This window comes from Balaenoptera physalus, assembly GCF_965194825.1.
Source record: "Balaenoptera physalus genome assembly, chromosome: 15".
Lineage (NCBI taxonomy): Eukaryota > Metazoa > Chordata > Mammalia > Artiodactyla > Balaenopteridae > Balaenoptera > Balaenoptera physalus.
The window spans coordinates 13,811,577-13,835,455 of record NC_138894.1 but is presented as its reverse complement, the minus strand read 5'-3'; the positions used below and the strand labels follow the sequence as shown (position 1 = coordinate 13,835,455).

Sequence of the window (23,879 nt, the reverse complement as noted above, 5' to 3'; positions counted from 1 at the left end):
TTTGTTTACATTATGTAATTGAAATTAGAAACACAAAACACAGTGTATTAGTTTAGATATTTAATATTAAATGTGTATGAAACTCCCAAGTATGTTTTTCAATTTGCTTATTTATCTTACAGATGCAAACATACTTTTTAAAAAAAATATTTATTTATTTATTTGGTTGCGCCGGGTCTTAGTTGCAGCAGGTGGGCTCCTTAGTTGTGGCATGTGTGCTCGTTAGTTGTGGCATGTGTGCTCCTTATTTGCAGTGGCGGCCTCCTTAGTTGCAGCTCATTGGCTCCTTAGTTGTGGATCACCAGCTCCTTAGTTGTGGCATGCAAACTCTTAGTTGCAGCACGCATGTGGGATGCAGTTCCCTGACCTGGGATCGAACCTGGGCCCCCTGCATTGGGAGCGCAGAGTCTTAACCACTGTGCCACCAGGGAAGTCCCGAACATACCTTTTTTTGTTTTTGGCTGCATGTCTTGCAGGATCTTAGTTCCCTGACCAGGGATCAAACCCGCGCCCCTTGCAGTGGAAGCACGGAGTCCTAAACGCTGGACCACCAGGGAAGTCCCCGCGAACATACCTTTTTACCTTGGGTTTTTTTGCTTGAACTAGCCAGTCAGTTCCTGATCAAGACATTCTCAATAGTTACCACCAGTAGGAAACTTTATTTGCACAAAGTAAAAAAATAAAATTTTTCTATTGATTTTCAAATAACCATTCAAAAATTTCCAACAGTAGAAATGATCTTTATAGGCTCTAACAGCCTTTTGTTTTTTTCCTTTCACGGATAAAATGTGGTGCTGGCATTTCTCCTAACAATGCAGCTTCCTTTCCAACCCTCAGAACTTTCTTGTCTGGAGCATTTCACAGTAACAATAGAGCTGGCAGACCCTGGAGACTGGGGCACCTGGGCTGGCATCCAGGACCAGGACCCAGACTGTGAGGGCCACACACTGATCCCTGCAGGCTGCAGTGGCTTGGGCGAGGCTACTCACAAATGCAACAGACCTGGGCATGCCAGTGGCCCTGCGCCTGCGTGGCTGCCCCGGGGACTGAAGGGATCAACACTGAAACTGACCACATCAGTCTACCGCTTTACTAGCAGAGTAAGTGAGCCTCCTCTTGCCTCAGTCTGCCCATCTGTGACATGGAGGTAACAGGAGTACCTACCTGGTAGGGTTGTTATGAGGATTAAAGGACTGCCAGGCCTGGCCACATAAGTGCTATCTATGTGTTTGTTAAATAAAGTTAAAAGGCTCTAGAACAGACCCCCAAATCACATGCTTAGAGCCAGACAGAACTGGAGTCCTTCGTTCTGAATTCTGGCTCCTGCCCTCTCTAGACACGGGCCATAGCAGGCCCTCAACCTTTACAGCCTCTGTTTCCTGGCCCATGCGTGATGATGGCACTGGTACCCATGTTAATGATGTACAGATTAATGTACAGTTCACATAAAGCGCTTGAGACATAACAAGTGCTCAACCAGCAATGGCTGTTATGACCCAGCAGAGCCAGGACGTGAACTCAGGGGTCCTAAGCTCTAAGCTTGTTCCCTGTACACTGCCCGCATCTCCCTCCTACGAGTCTCGCCTTCCCACAGAAAAGCACTTAACCTCTTGGACTCTCTTCTAGAATTTTTTTTTTTTGCCGTGCCACGCGGCATGCAGGATCTTAGTTCCCTGATCAGGGATTGAACCTGTGCCTCCTGCAGTGGAAGGGCAGAGTCCTAACCACTAGACCGCCAGGGAAGTCCCTTCTACGATTTATTTTAAATCTTTCCACTCAGATTGTATTTTTCAACCCTCTAATGTTTTTTTGTTCTTCATCTTTAGGCTCTCTGGAGTGGTTTTTCCATATCTTTAAAAAAGCAATGTCAAGAGTGGTCAGAGCAATTGCATTGAGGGCCAGGCATCAAGGGAATTCCTTTGCAAAGGCACTGAGGCAGCCAGTGGCCACGTCTTTCCAAGTCTCAAGTAAGTACCACGCATCTTTCCTCATTCATATTTTATTAGGAAGCCAGATTGGAGAATTCATCAGTTATAAAACTTTAAATATGAAATGAATCACTCTCATCAAAGAGATGATTCAGGTGGGAATACCAGATTTTTCTTAAGAGCAGAAGCAAAGGCAAATATGGCATTTTATTTTACAAATATTTAAGAGTCATGAAAAAGGAAAAGAACTTTAAAAAAACAACTTTGTGCCAACGTGAACATCCAGGCACTGCTGTGGAGATGGGGCTGTTAGAGCTTAAATGTTAAGATCATCCAGAAAAGTGACATGAGTCATGTTTTATTAAAATAGAATTATCTTTGTCTCTTTCCACCATATACATATAGATATTTTCTCTTTAAATAAATATATGTTACGTATTCTAAACGATGACTTACTTGACAACATTCACGTGGTGCTTTCGGGCCAGGGCATTGACTTGGTAAGGAAGACAAATACCAAAAACATCGAGTGTACGTGGGTTCTCGTAAGGCGGAGTTTCCAGGACTTGGGACTGTGCCTCAGCTCTCCTCACATGAGGACTTCTGAGTCTTCTGAGGAGTTGTCAGCAAATAGGAGTTCATCTGACGCTGGGCTCCCCAAGGGCAGCGTGCTGCACTGGGACCAGGAGACCGCATTCCTTACCGGCCTATCCTCCAGTAAAACACAGTTCCTTCCCGCCGTCCCTGTCGCCGGGGTGGCGGGAGCCTGCTCTTCCCAGCCCTCGCCGACCCCGTTCAGGATGTACCTTCCCTCGTGAGGTCTGTTGTCATGGACTTCTGCGGTGACCACGCTGACGGTGGCGCCGGGTGTGCAAGAAGCAATGACCAAGTCGGGATGGGTATTCACGTCCAGCTGAGCAAGTGCCGAGCCCTCGGCCGGGCCCTCGCAGCTCTCCGGAAACTGTGTGTTGACGTAAATGATGTCGCCTTCGTCCTGAACTTCAGGCAGGCTTTCCAAGAGCTTTTCTAGCTGCAGCCTCAGCATTGAAAAGGTGGGGCGGTCCAAGGGCTCAGCTCTCCAGCAAGAGTGCATGACTTCATACCTAGAAGCAAAGAAGAGGGTGTTATCTCCTGGCGCAGCGCGCACAGCCCAAGTGCAATCCGCCCCTGCTTCTCCCACTCAGGTGGGAGCGGGGGGGTCCTGGGGGGAGGGGGAGGGGAGTGGGGGGTCCTGGGAACAGACAGGTGTCAGCGCCAGCTCCACACTCACCATCGTTCCAGGCCTTGGGAGGCTCGAGGAATGAAATCGAGAGGGGGGCTGGCGTGGGCAGGTGTGTGAAGAGTAAGGGCAGTGCTGTGACAGCGGCGGGTGAGCCCTGGGTTGGGACAGCCCCTGATTTGAGGCGGCCGCAGCTTCGTGGCACGTGTGGGGCTGCTGAACCTCGGCCACCTGATGTTGCTCCGTGAAGGAGAAACGCTCTGGGGTCCCTGCTCTTCTCCGTGACCTCGACCTCCTCCAGTAAAAACAATAACCGCTGACCCGTCATCGGCATTTACCATCTGACAGCCATCGTGTAAGGTACTTTTAGAGATACTAGCACGAGCTAGCAGCACGAGCCCACACACAGGTACTGTGATCCCCATTTTACAGAGGAGGACCCTCGGAGCGCGATGCTTGGCCCCAGGACGAGGCTGAAGCTGTGACCCACATCAAACAGCGTCTGACGCCAGAGCCCATGTTCTTAACCACTGAGCTGCCCTGCTTGCCATGGGTCAGACCCTGACGGGTTTAGGTTCTACCCTGTGGGCAAGGGGGAACCACAGAAAGATTGTGCTGCGGTGCATTCCCATGACCAGATGATGATTTTAGGAAAGTTGCTTTGGATGTCACCCAAAGGATGTATTAGGAGCCTGGGGGTGATGAGAAGAACAAGACAGGAGACAGAGGAGCCCGCACTCCCCTGGAGGAAACAGGGACCCGCTCGTTCACGTACATATACTGTGGACGTCACTGCGCCAACATTCCCACAAGTGTCACCACCCCCAGGCCCCGCCAAGCCCTGGACCTCTATGGTCTGACAGTACTAGCAGACCCCGTTTTATTGCACTTCGTTTTATCACACTCCAAAGACACTGTGTTTTTGTTTTTTTTTTACCAGTTGAAGGTTTGTGGCAACTCTGCATCGAGCAAGTCTATTGGTGCCATTTTTCCAGGAGCATTTGCTCACTTGGTGTCTCTGTGTCACAGTTTGGTAATTCTGACAATATTTCAAACTTCTTCCATTATTGTTATGTTTGTTAGGATGACCTGTGATCAGTGATCTTTGATGTTACTATGATGATATTTTTGAGGTGCCACAAACTGTGTCCACATAAGACAGCAGATTCAATCAACCGACACTGTGAGTATTCTGACTGCTCCACCGACCGGCCAGTCCTCTGTCTCTCTCCTTCTGCTTGGGCCTTTCTATTCCCTGAGACACAACAATAGTGAAATTACGCCAATTAATAACCCTACAATGGCTTCTAAGCGTTCAACTGAAAGGAAGAGTCACAGGTCTCTCACTTTAAGTAAGCTAGAAATGATTAAGCTTAGTGAGGAAGGCATGTCAGAAGCTGAGACAGCCCGAAAGCTAGGCCTCTAGTGCCAAACAGCCCAGTTGTGGATGCAAAGGAAAAGTTCTTGAAGGAAATTAAAGGCGCTACTCCAGTGAACACACGAATGATGAGAAAGCAAAACGGCCTTATTGCTGATGTGGAGAGTCTGAGTGGTCTGGATAGAAGATCAAACCAGCCACAACATTCCCTTAAGCCAAAGCCCAATCCAAAGCAAGGCCCTAACTCTCTTCAGTTCTATGAAGGCTGAGAGAGGTGAGGGAGCTGCAGAAGAAAAGTGTGAAGCTAGCGGAGGTTGGTCCATGAGGTTTCAGGAAAGAAGCCGTCTCCATAACAAAAGTGCAAGGTGCTGGTGTAGAAGCAAGTTATCCAGAAGATCTAGTTACGATCATTAATGAAGGTGGCTACACTAAACAACAGATTTCCAATGCTGACAAAACGGCCTTATATTGGAAGAAGATGCCACCTAGGACTTTCACAGCCAGAGAGGAGAAATCAATGCCTGGTTTCAAAGCTTCAAAGGACAGGCTGATTCTTGTTTGGGACTAACGCAGTTAGCAGGTGACTTTAAGTTGAAGCCAATGCTCATTTACCATTCCAAAAGTCCCAGGGTCCTTGAGAATTAGGCTAAACCTACTCTTCCTGTGCTCTATAAATGGAACAACAAAGCCCGGATGACAGCACACCTGTTTACAACACGGTTTAATGAATATCTTCAGCCCACTGTTGAGACCTACTGCTCACAAGAATGGATTCCTTTCAAAATATTCCTGCTCATTGACAACGTACCTGGTCACCCAAGAGCTCTGATGGAGATGTACAATGAGATGAATGTTGTTTTCATGACTGCTAACACGACATCATACTGCAGCCCAGGGATCAAGGAGTCATTTAGATGTTCACATCTTATTATTTAAGAAATATATTTTGTAAAGCTAGAGTTGCCATGGATAAGAGATTCCTCTGATGAATCTGAACAAAGTAAATTGAAAACCTTCTTGAAAAGAGTCACCCTTCTAGGTGCCATTAAGAACATCTGTGATTCATGGCAAGAGGTCAAAATATCAACATGCACAGGAGTCTGAAAGAAGTTGATTCCAACCCTCATGGATGACTTCGAGGGGTTCAAGGCTTCACTAGAAGAAGTAACTGCAGATGTGGGGGGAAGAGCAAGGGAACTAGAATTAGAAGTGGAGCCTGAAGATGAGACTGAACTGCTGCAATTTTAACCTGTTTTTTTTTTTTTTTGGCTGCACGGACCAGCTTGTGGGATCTCAGTTTCCCAACCAGGGATCAACCTGGGCCCTCGGCAGTGAAAGTGTGGAGTCCTAACTACTGGACCGCCAGGGAATCCCCTGAATTGCTGCAATTTTATGATGATTTTTTTTGTTTAATTTTTTTATTAATTAATTTATTTATTATTTATGGCTGTGTTGGGTCTTCATTTCTGTGCGAGGGCTTTCTCTAGTTGCGGCAAGCGGGGGCCACTCTTCATCGCGGTGCACGGGCCTCTCACTATCGCGGCCTCTCTTGTTGGGAGCACAGGCTCCAGACGCGCAGGCTCAGTAATTGTGGCTCACGGGCCCAGTTGCTCCGCGGCATGTGGGATCTTCCCAGACCAGGGCTCGAACCCGTGTCTCCTGCATTGGCAGGCAGATTCTCAACCACTGTGCCACCAGGGAAGCCCTATGATGATATTTTAATGGATAAGGAGTTGCTTCTCATGGATGAGCAAAGAAAGTGGTTTCCTGAGATGGAATCTACTCCTGGTGCAGATGCTGTGAAGATTGTTGAAACGACAATAAAGGATTTCGAATATTACATACACTGAGTTGATAAAGCAGTAGCAGGGTTGGAGAGGACTGACTCCAAGTCTGAACGAAGTTCTCCTGGGGGTAAAATGCTATCAGACAGCACTGCATGCTACAGAGAAATCGTTCATGAAAGGAAGAGTAGATCGATGCAGCAAACTTCACTGTTGTCTTATTTTAAGAAACTGCCACGGCGACCCCAGCCTTCATTAGCCACCAGCCTGATCAGTCAGCAGCCACCAACATCGAGGCAAGACCCTCCACCAGCAAAAGGATTATGACTTGCTGAAGCCTCCGATGATGGTTAGCATTTTTTAGCAATAAAGTGTCTCTTTAAAAAAATATTTATTTATTTATTTATTTGGCTGCACCAGGTCTTAGTTGTGGCACGTGAACTCTTAGCTGTGGCATGTGGGATCTAGTTCCCTGACCAGGGATCGAACCCGGGCCTCCTGCCTTGAGAGCACGGAGCCTCAGCCACTGGACCACCAGGGAAGTCCCCACAAAGTGTTTTTAAAATTAAGGTACGTACACCATTTTCTAGACATAATGCTATTGCACACTTAACAGACTACAGTATAGTAATCATAACTTTTATATGCACTGGGAAACCAAAAAATTCCTGTGACTCACTCTACTGCAGTGCTCTGGAGCTGAACCCGCAATATCTGGGAGGCGCGCGTGTACTGGGGGAAGGAATGGAGGGGTGGGGGACCCTGAAAGACATCTGCTGGCTGAGGGGACCCAGTGGGATAAGAAAGAACAAGGTGGCTCCCGCGTGTCACCCTGGAGACGAGGAGACCGAGTGCCGGTGCCACGAACCACAGTGGCTGCAGCTGGGAGGCTGTGAGTTCGGCCGAGGAAAGGTCCCCCGCAGGTGATGGGGGCACCACCCAGAGCGGCCTCTTGGGTGACGGGGACCTGGTCATTCAGAGGTGGGGGTGATGCTGTAAGAAGAGGTGGCCCTCAGCGGGCAGGACCGGGGAGTGGGGCTCCAAGCACACCCTGTTATTTCCATTGCTGTAGTTCTCAGGGTTGACTGTAAAGTGACCGAGGGGCAACCAGACACCGGAGTCAACTCCACTAAGGTGAGACAGCAAACAGAGATGCTCAAAAGTATCTGCCTCAGTTTTAAAAGAAAAGACCCCAGATATGGAAATGCAGAGAGCCCTCTGGGGGATGCTGTCGTTGGCCAGCATCCAGACTGGAGAGGGGACTTGGGAAGCGGGCCTGGCTCACCAGAGCCTCTGCGAGCCCGCGGTGTGAGCAGCCAGCCGGGGGGTGGGGACCGCAGAGCCGCTGCTTCCTCCGGCTGTTCCCCAGCCTCCCTCCCCCAGCCGCACGGCACTGCTGACGCTGCAGCGCTTTCACCTAAAAAACCACGTCTCAAACACCGAGTCAGCATTCCCTCGGCGCGGCTCTACCCGCAACGTCTAAAACCACAACGTGACACAGCTTAGACCCTGCTAAGACCCCAGATAATCAACTTCTCCTGGAGCACCAAAGAAGCCAAGAAAGAAACAGCCACAAAAGTCTCCATTCAATATTGTTTGACAGAAATGGCTTCCTCATTTGCAGAAGCAAACATTTCATTCATGTGGCCCTTTCAGAAACGACCGTGAAGCCCCAGATCTAATTGAATTAGGATTTCATGATGTTTCTTTTAAACGGCTTATGATTTCTGTTTCTGTTCTATATGTTACGGATTTACAACCATAATCACCACCACCACTACCACCCCCCCCCCCCACCCCAAGCAGTGTGAGGCTCTGATCAAAAAAAACTTTCCTTCTGTTTGGCCGTGGCGGATCTGGGAGGCCCATGTGCAAACTGACCGGGGCCTTCTCACCGGCGCGAGGAAGCAGGGCCAGAGTGTGAGTGTGGGTATGCGTGTGTGGAGGTCTGCACAGGCCCACCTGCCCGAGCAGCGCGGCCCGGCGTTCCACGGCGGAGCCCACGCAGGCCCACGGTCCTGAAATGTTCTTGCTAAACGTGGTGCGAATGCCCCTCCCCGAGCCCGTGACCCCTGTTACGCTGGGGAGAGACTCATCATTAGGAAGGTTCAGATCACCGAGCTAGAGGCAGTGCCACAAGAAATGATTTTTAAAAAGTCGGCAAGGTGTTTGGGAGGGGATCGACTTGTAAAGATGTTATCACGGGCACCATATGTGACACTTAGCGTGCGTGCTTCCTGCAGGCTGAACTCTCCACACACTTCTTTGTTAACCCTCCAAATACCTCTGCAGAATACGTGACTATACTTTTTTGGTGGCTGATCACGTGGCACGGAGCGGTCAAGTCAGCTGCAGTGGCCACACACGTGGCTAGTTAGGAGGCAGAGCCTGGCCTCTCTGACTCCAAGTCCCAGGCCTCTCCCTGTACTGTCCACCCCGAAGAGAGAGGGGCCTGTTGGGATGGGAAGGGCACTGTGGTCCTGCACGCTGGGAGCTGGGGGGGTCTCATGCCCGGCTGAGTGTAGTCTCCCTGGGATAGTTTGTTTTTTTTTTAACAATATTATTATTATTTTTATAAATTTATTTATTCATTTAGTTATTTTTGGCTGCGTTGGGTCTTTGTTGTGGTGCGCGGGCTTCTCATTGTGGTGGCTTCTCTTGCTGTGGAGCACAGGCTCTAGGCACGCGGGCTTCAGTAGCTGTGGCACGCGGCCTCAGTAGTTGTGGCTCGCGAGCTCTAGAGCGCAGGCTCAGTAGTTGTGGTGCACGGGCTTAGTTGCTCCACAGCATGTGGGATCTTCCCGGACCAGGGCTCGAACCCGTGTCCCCTGTGTTGGCAGGCGGATTCTTAACCACTGCACCACCAGGGAAGTCCATCCCTGGGATAGTTTTAAAACATACATTTCTGGGCCTGCTCTGTACCAAGAGAATCACAATCTCCAGGCACAGGGCTGAGGAATCACGTTCTTAGAATATCCCCTAAGCAATTCTGATGACCAGCCTGAAAGCAAAGTCACTGGCTTAGATTTCTAAATTTCCTGATTCAAGATATTCCTGTTGATTGGTTTGTTTAAGATGCTGAATGAAAAGAGAAGCATGACTGCAGCAAAAGAGGGCAGAGAATCATCCAAGTACCTCATGCATTGTAAAGCAGACCTATTTACCTACAGGATATATAGTCATCCCTCGGTATCCATGACAGATTGGTTCCAAAAGCCCCAGCGGATACCAAAATCTGCAGATGCTCAAGTCCCTTACAGTCAGTTGGCCCCCCGTATCTGTGGGTTCTGCATCCACCCATACAGAGGGCCGACTGTATTTCCTAGAGGGGCTTACAGAACTTCAGAACACGTGCGGGCTCACTGGAGACGTGCACACACCACTTCCCACACCAGGAGAGGCTTCTGGCCCGGCCATCTGCGTGTGTCATCTTCTGCCCACACCCGCCCGGCTGAGTGTCCCCACCCACTATGGCTGTGTGTCCCCAGGTCTTTGCAGGGTGCCCCGATATGGAGAGCAGCTGACTCACAGTTCATCCAAGCAGTCCTCTGGCTGTTTCAGCCTGTGGCCGTGGAGAAGATAGTCATATATTTCGTGGTTCTGGACGCCGGGATAGGGGGTCATTCCTCGTGTGGCTATTTCCCACATGGTCACGCCAAATGCCCACTGAGGACAAAGCGACAACGTCAGGATGCAAGTCTTTCCAGAAAGGCTGAATGGACTTTTTCATTGGGAAAGGTCATTTCCTTAGAGCCCCGGCGGTCGTGCACAAAGCTGACAATTATGTTTGAGATACGCTGCTCTCCCAAAACGGCAACAACGTGGGGCCAGAACGTCACAGTTCCCCATTTTTACTAAAGCTGTTTGGGAAATGAGACAAAGGCAGATCTAGCCCTGTGTCACATCAGTGCTCTGTTTAACGTTCTGTTCCTACTGTTGTCGGCAAGTGTTTCCTTTTCCTGATCTCTGGTTAAGGGTATCAATACACAGCACCTTTTATACAGCATCTTAGTTCCAAACAGCCATGGGATGAATTCATTTAATTTAATGTGAATATGAAATATCTTAGTTGTGGGCAATGAGTCACTGTACTGTAGCAGAGGAAAGTGGAAATAAATTAAGGGCCTTTGCCATCCTCTGAAGGTCAGGCTACTTCACCAGAATCTAATGTTCTGCCTGAATTAAAGCATCTAGCGATAAATAAAGAAAAGTGTGAGCATGCCCCAATCCTCAGTTGATCAAAGAGTAAGATGTCCTGCAGCACCAGCTTAAGTCATCTCTTTCAGCATGCCTTCATCTTTGCAATGCGGGGCCCCGAATCAAAACTCTGTACGTACGTACCACGTCACTTTTACTGGTGTATACTCGGTCCGCGAGACTCTCTATGGCGATCCATTTCACAGGCATCTTAGCGATGCGGCCCTGGCGGTAGTAGTCGCCACTGTAAATCTTCTTAGAGAGGCCAAAGTCCGCGACGCAGACAGTCATGTCATCTCGCAACCTACAGAGAGAGACAGAGTGAGTTCATGTCCTCAGCGACCTCAGAGGCAAAGCCTTAAATCACAGGTCTGCACCCGATGCAGCTGAAAACATTCACGATGAGTAACCAAAAGAGAGAGACCCCACAGCCTGTGAGGGTCCTGCTTTGGGACCAATGGCAGAGCAAGTGAGGGGGAACCAGATGAGTTATACCTTTCTACCCTTCTGGTCTGTGTGGCAATCTGGACCAACCAGGGCACCTGGGCACAGAGGATGGAGCCACCTGCAGGAACAGAGGTGCACGGGAGTAGAAAGAGTAGCAGCTCCAAGCCAGGGCCCCCTGGTGGACTCATCTAGAGCCCAGTAGCCTTCCTGCCTGACGTCTGGAAGCAGCACTGGCTCTATAGATTAAGTAAGCCACTTAGACAGCTTGGGGGAGGTGGGGAAGCACGTGCTGTAAGCGGGGGACACCGGACTTCCTGCTAAGACGGTGCCCGGTGGTACCTGAGGAATTAACTGGAAAATTAAAGGAATACAATTGCATTTACAGCCCAAGCAGTTAAAATTGATCTTAGACAAGAAGGAGAGGAGGAGGAGGAGGAATGAGCGGTCTGGCGGTAGGGCGACTACCTTGTCCCTGTTTGCCTGACACTGACATTTAAAACTAAAAGTCCCACATCCTGGGAAATCCCTCGATTCTGGACAAACTGGACAGCTGGTCACCCTACCTCGTGGGAAAAACATGAAGGAAATGTTAAGGGGAAGAAAAGGTTTTCATGATTCTCCCTCCATGGTAGACAAATTATTTAAATGAAAAACAAAACCAAGACCCCTTTGGGTTTTCAAAAATGAGGTGAAAGTGATAGAGGGCCGGGGGGCAGGGTTGGTTAGGAGGAGGGAGGGGACAGGCTCCACTGTCACATCTCCAACGAAGAAAAACGAACGACAGCAATACATTTAAGGAACACTCTCTCTTCTTGCAATAGTAAATTTCAAATCAAGAAATAGTTATTGCTTTTGAAGATTTACAGCAGATAATGGCTGTTGAAGCAGACTGAAGAGATGGGGAAGGGGAAGTTCGAAGTTCTTGTATAAGCCCTCGTCTCTCTGCTGCAAAAGGAAAGCTCTGGTGTAGTCAGGACCAAACTACTTCACAAGGCAGCATCATGGAAACTCAGGGACGAAACCATTATGATTTTCATTACTGTCTTCATGATGAGCTGACTTATACGTAACTCTGGATCCAAATAAGCTGATGTTGGGGAGGATCCCAAAGTTCACACCTAGTACTCCTAGCTGAGTGAGAGTGTGAAAATAAAAAACTAGTCACACATAAACACACTACTATACAGAAAACAGATAACTAATAAGGACCTACTATATAGCACAGGGAACTCTACTCATTACTCTGTAATGGTCTATATGGGAAAAGAATCTAGAAAGGAGTGGATATATGTATATGTATAACTGATCACTTTGCTGTACACCTGAAACTAACACAACATTGTAAATCAACTATACTCCAATAAAAATTTAAAAAAAAAGAAGTCACAGGGGAGTTTTGGAGGCCAGCCAGACTCTTAGAGGCAGAGGTAGTGAAAACCCACAAGCAAACACCCAGTCATGTGTCAGGGCGGTAGAAACCCCATCTCCGGAGCCTGCCACACTGTCGCCTCCCAAGCTTAGTCCTCCTCCATACTTTAACATCAACAGGCCACCCCACATGCCCACAAATATCTACCACCATGAGGTCCAACCCACTCCAGGATGGGCCAGGACTCTTACATGCAGTTTCGAGCAGCTAAATCTCGATGAAGAAAGTTCCTGTTGCTCAGATACTCCATTCCCTGGGCAATGTCCACCATGAACTTCAACAGTGTCTGCAGAGGAATATGCTAGGGGGTGGAAGACACAAGGAGACAGATTATTATTATTATTATTTTTCTGGCCACACCGTGTGGCTTGCAGGATCTTAGTTCCCCGACCAGGGATTGAACCAGGGCCCTGGCAGTGAAAGCGCAGAGTCCTAACCACTGGACCACCAGGGAATTCCTGAGAGACTATTATTATTTTTTTTTAATAACTTATTTATTTATTTATTTATTTATTTATTTATTTATTTGTTTGTTTATTTATTTATTTATGGCTGCGTTGGGTCTTGGTTGCTGCACCCGAGCTTTCTCTAGTTGCAGCAAGCAGGGGCTACTCTTTGTTGCGGTGCGTGGGCTTCTCATTGTGGTGGCTTCTCTTGTTGTGGAGCACAGGCTCTAGGCATGCAGGCTTCAGTAGTTGTGGCACGCAGGCTTCAGTAGTTGTGGCTCGTGGGCTCTAGAGCGCAGGCTCAGTAGTTGTGGTGCACGGGCTTAGCTGCTCCGCAGCATGTGGCATCTTCCCAGACCAGGGCCCGAACCTATGTCCCCTGCGTGGGTAGGCAGATTCCTAACCACTGCGCCACCAGGGAAGTCCAGGATTACTTTTTAAAAGGAAACCAAGTTACTTCCATTTGAGGGGGTGAAATGATGGCTTTATGACTTAGAAGCGTGGCCATGAAACAAGGAAATTTCCATATCACTAATGTCACAAATAAGGTTTTAAAAAGGAATGAAAAACAAACAAAAACCAACAAACCCTAAAACTTCTTGGCAAGTATCACGTTTTCTTCTCCTTGTGTTTAAACGTATTTTAAAAAATTAATTTATAAATGTAATGCAATTCCAAAGATACCACCAACAATTTTTTGTGTGTGTGTGGCCAGTTAATAACATTCTTTTCACAAGTTATGAGCTCAAATGCGATCCTTGTGTCCTTCTGAGTGGCAGTGGGACAAAGAAGGGAAAAGAAGGGGGGTCTGGCTTCAGTGGGGGAGGATCTAATGTTTTGACAGCAAAAAGCCCATGGAGAAGGAGCTGTTCCCAATTATGCACCCACATCTGGTATCATTTTATTTTGAAATGTTTCAAAAGAGACTTTTTTTCTTCTGGACAGAAAGTAGGATGGTCTTTACCCCTTATCATGGGACCAAAGTACCACAAGTAAGTATTCGGGAATTTTCATTTTTGTTTCTCTAGGGCCTTCCTGTAAGTTTTAACAGCCTAATGTTTATTTTTCTATGTTGTAAAAATCAAACCAGACTGAGTGTTAGAAAACCTGCCGTGTTGGGACTGATTATGAGGATGATGACTAATGAAGACTTCTGTGTAGTAATTCAATGTTTTAGTGCAGTCAGAGCCCTAAAGAAAAGGGTTCACAAAGTCCCTAGAAATCATAAATGGGTCCACCCATGATATATTCTTCCCCAAGGCATTGGATTTATGGTTTATTCTATATGGCACATGAGTCTTCTAAAGTGGTCCTCATGAAGACACTGAATTTTTTTTTTTTTTAATTGGGCTGTGCTGGGTCTTAGCTGTGGCATGCAGGCTCTCAGCTGAGGCATGCGGGATCTAGTTCCCTGACCAAGGATCGAACCCAGTCCCCCTGAGTTGGGAGCATGGAGTCTTAACCACTGGACCACCAGGGAAGTCCCGACACTGAATTTTTAATGATTTATATTTCTCAACTAAGACACGTGTCAATCAAAGACTGTATATTTAACAAAAATGCTTTATCCTTTACCCTTACATAATGGAGTTGTTAAAAAAAAAGTAAGTAAATCAGGCATGAAAGCCTTACGCCTCTGTTCTATATATCTGGGGCATTTGATTTTCTGGATGCTAATTTCCAGGAAAGGATTTGGGTGCTAAGAAATATCAAATCTGCTGACATTCATGAAAGTATAATGAATATCAGGTGCTATTCATTTGTGTTATTTTTTTCCAAGCAGAACTATGTTAATCTTGCAGACTGTAACCAAAGGTCATTTAAAAGATCATTGTGTGGTAAAACTAATAAATGAGGTCAATAAGGTTGCAGGATACTAGATTGACATACAAAACTCAACTCCATTTCTACACACTAACAATGAACTGTCTGAAAATGAAATTAAGAAAACAACATCTACAAAAGAATCAACAGCAAAATACTTAGGGATAAATTTAACAGAAGAAGTGCAAAACTTATACTCTGAGAACTACAAAAGCAAAGAATTAAATTAGTTTCTAAATAAATGGAAAGGTATCCAGTGTTCATGGATTGGAAGAGCAGGCGTGCTATTCACACAGAGGACAGAATGGCACCCAGGTCCTGCTGAAGAAGCACATTTATATGACTGAGACCTAGTCTTGGGCCACTCTAGCAGGACCAGAAGGTATTTATTGCCAAGGAACTGACTGATAAGGCAGCAGAGATTTGAATAAAAGCCTGATTTTCTAGTTTGTCTATGATGCATTTTGTGACTTTCAGCTTTACATGTGGCTACAAAGTGTCAAAATATGAAAATACATTCCTTTTAAATTTTTATAAAACCTGGGAGTTTCCATCATTGGAGATATACTTTATATTTTTGCAAATCAAAACTATTCATTAGTCAGTAAAATGCTGTGTATTTGTTTCCTTGTTATTTTGTTCAAAAGAACATAAGATGACAGCAGTACTTTTGGCAGACACAAACTGATTCTATAATTTATACAGAAGGGCAACAAAACTAGAATAGCAAAAACAATTCGGAAAAAGTAGGATAAATTTGGAGGAATCACATTACCCGATTTTAAGACAATGAAGCTACAGTAATCTCAATGGTGTGATGGGGCGAAGGATGGCACATAGCTTAACGGAACAGAACAGAGAACTCAGAAATAGACCCACACGTGTACAACTGATTTTTCACAAAGGTGCAAAAGCAATTAGTGGATTAAGGATAGTCTTTTCACAAATGATGCTGGTCATCTATATGCAAAAAAAGCAACAAACTAAGTTTCACACCTTATACAAAAATTAATTCAAAATGGGTCACAGACTTAAACGTAACATGTAAACCCACAAATTTTTAGAAGAAAACACAGAAGAAAATCTTTTTTATCTGGAGTTAGGCAAAGAGTTCTTAGAAATGACAGTGAAAGTATGATCCATTAAAAGAAAAAACTGATGAACTATACTTCATCAAAATTTAAATTTTTTTGCTCATGTTAAGAGAATACAAAGACAAGCTACAAACTGGGAGAAAAGTCTTTGCAAATCACATATCCAACAGAGGAACTGTAGCTAAAGAACTCTCAAAACTCAACAAGAAAACCAACCACCCAATTAAAAAATAAACAAAAGACTTTAACAGACACTCACCAAAGAGGATATAAAGATGGTAAATAAACACAAGATGCTCAACATCATTAATCATCAGGGAAATGCAAATAAATTTCATGATAAGCTATCACTATACACCTATCAGAGCAGCTAAAAACAAAACAAAACAAAAAACTACAGATAATACCAAGTGCTAACAAGAATGCAGAACAACTGAATTTCTCATACATTCCTGGTGGAAATGTAAAATGGTATAGCCATTCTGGAAAGTAGTTTAGCAATTTACTATAAAGACAAACATACATTTTCCATATGACCTAGCATCCCATTCATGGGTATTTAGCCTAGAGAAATGAAAAGTTATGTTCACTCAAAAACCTGTATGTGAATTTTTATAGCAACTCAAAACTGTCATAGGTCCTTCAATAGGCAAATGGAAAAAGCAAACTGATACAGCCATACAATAGAAGCCTACACAGCAATAAAGAAAGCAATGAACTACTGATACATGCAACTTGGATGGCTCCCAAAGGCATAATGCTGAGTGAAGGAAGCCAGTCTCAAAGAATTACAAACTATATAATTCCATGTATATGGCATTCTCTAAAAGACAAAACTATAGTGATGGAGAACACATCAGTGGTTGCCAGGGGTTAGCCATGTGGGCAAGGTGTAACTATAAAGGGGTAGCAGGAGGAGGAGTTTTGGGTGACGGAACTGTTCTGTATCCTGATTGTAATGGTAGTATATGAATCTATATACATGCATTAAAATTTATATAACTATAAACCAAAAGGGGAAAAAAGTCATTTTTTTCTGTATGATAATTTAAAAATATTTTTATAAAGGATATAAATGGCCTATTTCTCTTCTACAAAGATTCAAGAAAGACATCCAATCTGAGGCTCACTACGCTTGCACAGGGCTCCAAAAAAGGGAGGAGAGTTAAGCTTCACAAGATGGATGATTTTTGGTCATCAAACAAACCTGCGTATTTTTATTTTTTTTACTACAGAAGTTGCTCTGGTGAAATATGAAATCCCCCCTGCAAATTATTAGAAAAATCATACAATATACCAGGAAATTAAATGTAGGCAAAATCACTCATCAACATGAAGCAAAATCCATTCAGAACTATGCTATGCAGCCATTCACAGACATCTGTCTGGAGGCTGCCCTGTCGGGCAGGGGCACCCATGGGATGGGGCGGAGAAGAACTAAAGGCATGGGGTCTGCAGCCAGTTCTGCCTCCACCACTGCTGATCTGTGCCTCAGTTTCCTCACCTGAGATTCTATTAGTAACTACTTATTATGGTGGCTGTGCCATTGATATATGCGAAACACAGGCTGGCCTCTGCCAAACGTTTGAGAAACGTTAGCCCCTGTTGTTGGCCTACAGACAGATGTGTACATGCTGAGCCCCTGCCTGTGAAACACACAGATGTGGAATAAACGGTTGCGATGTGAATGCCCGAGGATGCCAATGTTGGGAATTATGGGTAATTTTTTCTTCTTCTCCAGGCTTCTTATAATGTTACTGTCTGTTTCTTGGGGGACGGGGAAGAGAAGGAAAGCACTCGGCCATGTTGAGTCCCCTACTTTGGATTAGGCCCTTCACCGCTTTGGAGGAGCCCCAGTGACTTTGTAATAGCTCTGTGATGTGGCTACAGTTTCCTGTCCCTGGTTAGTATTTGTGCTGGTGAAAGACTTAAAGAAGCCACGAACAAAATAGGTGTGAGCACAGGACCATGGGGGTAGCTAAAAAAAGGAAGGGGCTCACTTTCCCGTTTAGGTCCCTTACGCCGTCCCTGGAAAGAACAGAACAAGTACAAGAAAAAGGAAAGCAAAGATCTCCTGGCCTGTTCGTAACACACAGGCATAAACTACCAACAGGGGCAGCAAGACACAGGGAAGAAGGCTCCAGAAAATGCTCCCCCTAAATTGGGTCTCAAGTTTTATGTTTTTTTTCAACTGCCTCGCCATATTATAAATAAACGGCTGTTCCTACAGGTTCACCTGTCTCTTGGGATGAGGACCTTCCCCATGAAGCTCCCCAGGCACCGTCTTATTACTACTATCTCGTCACGACTCTTTCCACCACCTGTGACCGGTGCGCGAGGTGTTTCAGTCTAAGAGCTCGTTTCCATTGGGTGTCTCTGCGCTGTGGGGCTTCAGGGCAGGGTTTGCCCTGTGGGGTCAGTGCTCCTCTCAGGGGCACCGTGGAAGGCAGGCAGGCTGGCCCACCAATTCCCCACACACTTTCTGATTCTGAGGACAGAGGGGCTCAGGATAAAGAGAAACATGGATGGAACCAATTCCCCCTCAGGGTCTCTGAAAAACAACTCAATGCAACTTCTCCCCGGAAACTGAGATGGCTCCAGCACTCAGTAATTTCAGAGGGAACAATCTAAAAAGAGGAGACTTTCAAGGAAAGAGACCACTCTGACAGCAAGAGGGGCCCACTCTGCTCCACTCCCAGCCGGCTTCTCCCTCACATACAACAGGGATAATGAAATCTAGGGGCAGGCCGGCTATGAGGACCACATTTCAACCCCCAGGGTGCACAGTGGGCACTGAACAGAGGCCAGTGTCCCCTCCTTCCCTCCTTAATTTTCTAGGTTAGACGCTGATGTTGTCCAGGCCCTGTCACGGGAGCCCCAAGCACTGTTCAGAGGCCATGCAACTGGGTGATTAATTACCTTTGGTCCTGTCTCCAATCGGGAATAGAGTAAATAGGTGTGCAGATCCCCGTATTTCATGAAGGGTAAAATCACCATGGGCCTGGGGATGCCTTGAGGGCTAATTTCTATACACACACCTGGAATTAAAAACAGAGAGTAAGTTACAAAGAGCCCTTGTTACCAGTGGCCAGGAAAAGCACTGCAGAAGCACTGGCCAAATTGAAAACATGTGCTCTCAAGTTAGCGGTTAAAAAAACAAAAGAAAACAAAACCCTCACAACTCACACGCTGTATTCTAGAATATGGAATACACACTGGGTCCACTTCTTGGTATTTCTTTTTCTTTCAGACTAGTGCCAATCTTTGCGTGAAAGCTCTCAAAAATTAATCAAGTACAGCCATCTATAAACCCGTGGCGTTTTTGTTATACTGAGTCTAAGCGAGGGGTAGTGACTGCAGCAGAATTCAATGGCAAACTAGTTTCATGTGATGGTTAAATACTTAATCGTATGAAGAAGTCCCCTGCAACCAAATGCTTAAAACTATTGGAAGAATTCTGAGGGCCAGTAGGTGAAATTCACATCTCTAAATGTTAACACATACACGGGGGGAAAAAAACATCATTTGTCATGGATGCTAGAATCAGAGCCTGTCTGTCACCTGAGATCAAGCTTACAAAGCTCTTGCACATGCTGGTACAATTACAAAGCGCCATTGTTCTCAGAGTCTGCTGAAGTCAATAGTTACAAATGACCAACAGTAGTTTCTTTGACATAACATTGTCTCCAAACATTAGTTTTCCCATCTCTCTGCAGTGTCCATCATAATAAAACTTTGAAAGTTCCCCAAAGAATTTAGCATTTATCAAGTCACAGGACAGCAAAAAAAAAAAAAAAAAAAGTCAGCAGAATATTCAATTATTTTTAGGTCACTCTTCCCTCCTGGAATAGTATCACACAGCAACCACTTGATACGGGCTCTCCATTGTGTATTTTTTAGCAAACAGTGCCACAAAACCAAATTCTGCCTATTAAATCACTGACTCAAATCACTTAAATCAAGTCCCATGAAACTGTCAGTGGAGATTCCAAGAAATCAGTACTTGAAATATGTCAATAAATTGTTTCTCAAAGAAGATCTATGGAATTTGTCTACTTTTACAGCTTTACTCCGCTAGCTTTTGATTCACGGATAAACTAAATCAATACAAATTATAGCATAACCAGCTTTCATGTCTTGTAACTGGGGTAACCGGGGGCTGTTTTAATCCACAATCACCTAGAACTCTGTGGCCACTAAACATTCCTGAGCCCACTGATGTCCAGGAAAATGCAGGCCTATTTTTACGACCAGCCTCAGAAAATATAACCATAAGAAGTCTTTTGGGTGAAAACTCCCTTATTTTTATTTTATTTTATTTTTTGCCACACTGTGTGGCTTGCAGGATCTTAGTTCCCTGACCAGGGATCGAACTCGGGCCCCCTGCAGTGGAAGCGCCGAGTCCTAACCACTGGACCGCCAGGGAATTCCCGAAAAACCCGATGTTATAAATTGCTTCGGAGTTATACAAAGTGTAAAATTTATCTGCCCCAGAGATTTCTCCTGTGGCCCAGAGTGGATCAGCCGAGCCCCTCTGGCCACCCAGTGGTGCTATGTTTCTCTGAGTACCTAGGAGTCGGAGGACGTTTGGGTGGTTGAAGTCTTTCATGCACGCAGCCTCACTGAGAAACTCCTCAATCTCTCGCTGTGAAAAGTTGTCCACTAAAAGAAAAGACAGCAAATGTCAGGCACGAGTTATTTACTCAGAGAAGGGGAGGGGGCAATAGCAATTTTGTTCTTTGAAAGTAAAATCAGGAAAAGGCAAAATGATAGCAACAGTAAACAGATGAGTGGTTGTCAGAGACTGGTGGGGGGAGGGATGAATAGATGGCATATGGGGATTTTAGGAAGGTGAAACTTCTGTATGACCCTGGAATGGTGGACACAGGGCATTATGCATTTGTCAAAACCCACAGAACATACAACACAAGGTGAACCCTAATGTAACCTATGAGTTTCAGTTAATAATGTATCACTACGGGTTCATCAATTATAAAAAATGTACCACACCCATGCAAGATGTTAATAGGGGAGACTGTGTGAGGGGAGGGGGCATATGGGAACCCTCTACTTTCTGCCCAATTTTTTTTTTTTTTCAGCTGAGCTGCAAGGCATACGGGATCTTAGTTCCTTGGCCAGGGGTCAAACCCATGGCCCCTGCAGTGGAAGCCCTGAGTCTTAATTACTGGACTGCCAGGGAAGTCCCTGCCCAATTTTTCTATAAACCTAAAACTGCTCTAAAAATGAAAGCATATTAGTTTAAAAAAACTAAAATCAAATCCAACTGATCTGTTGCAATGATTTTTGCCTTCAAAAAAGAAAGAACACATGCTTCTCTCTCTCACCACGTTTCTTGCAAGTCTGGTTGCCCAATCATGCCTTGTGAACTAGATGCACTTTCATACCAAGTTTTTGGAATTAAGGCAATTTAAGAGAAACATTTAAAATTCTATATTATGGTAAGTGAAATAAGCCAGTCACATGAGGACAAATCCTGTATGATTCCACTTTCATGAGGTATTTAGAGAAGTCAAATTCCCAGAGACACAAAGTAGAATGGTGGCTGCCGGAAGCAGGAGGGGGCACGGGGGATGGAGGGTCGTTGTTTAATGGCTACGGAGTTACGGTTTTGCAAGGCGAACAAGTTCTGGAGATGGATGGTGGTGATGGTTGCACAACAGTGTGAATGTACTGAATGTCCCTGAACTGTACACTTATAAATGGTTAGGATGGTATATTTTATGTTATGTGTATTTTACCACAGTTAAAGTCAAACACAAAGCCAAGCATGCCTTAGGGAATCTGCTTTAACAGGGGGGAAATGTTGATTGAAATTACATGTAAGAGCATGTAGTACGGGGTCTGTACCTCCTATGGGCTTAAGATATATTAATCTTCCTATCAAAGCAAATTTAAGAAAAAAAATTCTATAGACCTGCAAAATGTCTGCCAACTTTGCCCCAAACAACCAGGTGAAGTGGGCAAACCCCTTCCCCAGGGTCTAACCCCTCCCGGCAAATGTAGATGACCCTGGGATTCAGAGGCCAGAGACTGGGCTTTTAATCCTTGATAATTAGCATGGATGCAATTCACATACTAGTTATTCTAATTAAGTGAAAGGATAGCAGAGCCATGCTTTACTTAGGAATCATTATCTCTACTAAATGATAAGAGAGGGGGAGGGAGAGAGTAAAAATAACAAATGTTATTGCCTTGAGTGTGCTGGGGCTCAGGGTGGGCCACCCCAAAATATGTCACAATGGCATATTGATTATTTTGAATTACAGTTACTTAGGAAACGGCCAGTGCAAGAGGGACACTCTGACACTCCTTTCTGTCTTCCTGAAAGCAGGAAATAACTCTCTCATGCGAAAGATGAAGGACACCCTTATCGCCAGAGATAGGGAATTCTGGCTGAAGAAGCCTGTATAAACAAACCTTGTTAGTTCTTTCTTTTTTAACATCTTTATTGGAGTATAATTGCTTTACAATGGTGTGTTAGTTGCTGCTGTATAACAAAGTGAATCAGCTATACGTATACATATATCACCATATCTCCTCCCTCTTGCATCTCCCTCCCACCCTCCCTATCCCACCCCTCTAGGTGGTCACAAAGCACCGAGCTGATCTCCCTGTGCTATGCAGTTGCTTCCCACTAGCTATTTTACATTTGGTAGTATTTATAAGTCCATGCCACTCTCTCACTTCGTCCCAGCTTACCCTTCCCCATCCCCGTGTCCTCAAGTCCATTCTCTACATCTGCGTCTTTATTCCTGTCCTGCCCCTAGGTTCTTCAGAACCATTTTTTTTTTTTTTTAGATTCCATATATATGTGTTAGCATATGGTATTTGTTTTTCTCTTTCTGACTTACTTCACTCTATATGACAGACTCTAGGTCCATCCTTCTCACTACAAATAACTCAATTTCGTTTCTGTTTATGGCTGAGTAATATTCCATTGTATACATGTGCCGCATCTTCTTTATCCATTCACCTGTCGATGGACACTTAGGTTGCTTCCATGTCCTGGCTATTGTAAACAGGGCTGCAATGAACACGTGGTACATGACTCTTTTTGAATTATGGTCTTCTCAGGGTATATGCCCAGTAGTGGGATTGCTGGGTCGTATGGTAGTTCTATTTTCAGTTTTTTAAGGAACCTCCATACTGTTCTCCATAGTGGCTGTATCAATTTACATTCCCACCAACAGTGTGAGAGGGTTCCCTTTTCTCCACACCCTCTCCCTTGTTAGTTCTTTAAATTGACTACCCCAAGCCCAAACTGTGAGCTTTGCTTTGATTCTTCACTTATTGAGCACCTAAAACCCAGTACGCGGGATCTTAGATTCTTTGTCCTGTCAATTCCTCACAAATTTACTGTTTCTTTGTCTAAAACGTATAAAAGCTGCCTCTTTGGCCACTTCGTAGGTCCCATTTCTATGACATTTCCTGCACATGAATTAAAGCTTATTTTTTTTTCTCCTGTTAATCTGTCTTGTGTCAATTTTATTAGGCCAGCCACAAGAACTTAAAAGGGGTGGAGGGGGAAATTTCCCCCTCCCTGACAAGTGTAAAGAATATATAATATTCTGAATCACTTTGCTGTACATCTGAAACACTGTAAACCAACTATACTTCAATAATAAATAAATACATAAATAAATAAAACCAAACATTAAAAAAAAAAAGAATATATGATGCAGGTATGAAGAGCTCATTACAGTAACTTTCCATCTGTGACCTTAACAGTGCTCTGGATGGCCTTCTGACCCATTGGTGACCGAGACCATGACATAGGAACTACATCATTCATCACTGGCCTGATGAAGCACCGGATACTGAAGCAGCTGCCCACGCCTAGAAGAATGGGTTTCATCAGGGTTAACTCACACTTCATGGTTTTCACGGCCACCTTCTGAGAGGTCCCATCCTGCTGATTAAGATTTCCTTCCATGACAGACCCAAACTCTCCTGTGAAGTAAAACAACATCTATATTGACCTTGTGCAAAATCTCTCTTGCCCACAGAAATGCAATAGCACTGTAGCTGCTGTTTTCACGTGGCTCCATTGTGACCCCAATACAGCAGCCGGGCAGAGCTGGCCAGGTCACCCACACTGGTAAACCCAGGGCA

The 23,879-nt window shown here is 45.2% G+C and overlaps 2 protein-coding genes across 3 annotated transcripts in view; one reads left to right on the top strand and one right to left on the bottom strand.

Moving 5' to 3' along the window:
• The window catches only part of ZC3H8 (zinc finger CCCH-type containing 8), a 201,721-nt gene that overhangs the window by 171,128 nt on the left and 6,714 nt on the right, over positions 1–23,879 (top strand). The gene's annotated exons all lie outside the window — the stretch shown is intronic.
• Positions 1,984–23,879, bottom strand: part of MERTK (MER proto-oncogene, tyrosine kinase) — a 113,859-nt gene continuing 91,963 nt past the window's right edge. For both annotated transcript variants that reach the window (XM_082426779.1, XM_082426778.1), the window contains 7 exons: positions 23,637–23,717; positions 20,316–20,408; positions 18,666–18,784; positions 12,574–12,683; positions 10,651–10,810; positions 9,839–9,975; positions 1,984–3,031 (listed from right to left, as the gene is read on the bottom strand). In XM_082426779.1, the coding sequence (XP_082282905.1) occupies positions 2,518–3,031; positions 9,839–9,975; positions 10,651–10,810; positions 12,574–12,683; positions 18,666–18,784; positions 20,316–20,408; positions 23,637–23,717 (1,214 nt within the window). In that variant the 3' untranslated portion in view covers positions 1,984–2,517. The remainder of the gene's footprint in view (positions 3,032–9,838; positions 9,976–10,650; positions 10,811–12,573; positions 12,684–18,665; positions 18,785–20,315; positions 20,409–23,636; positions 23,718–23,879) is intronic.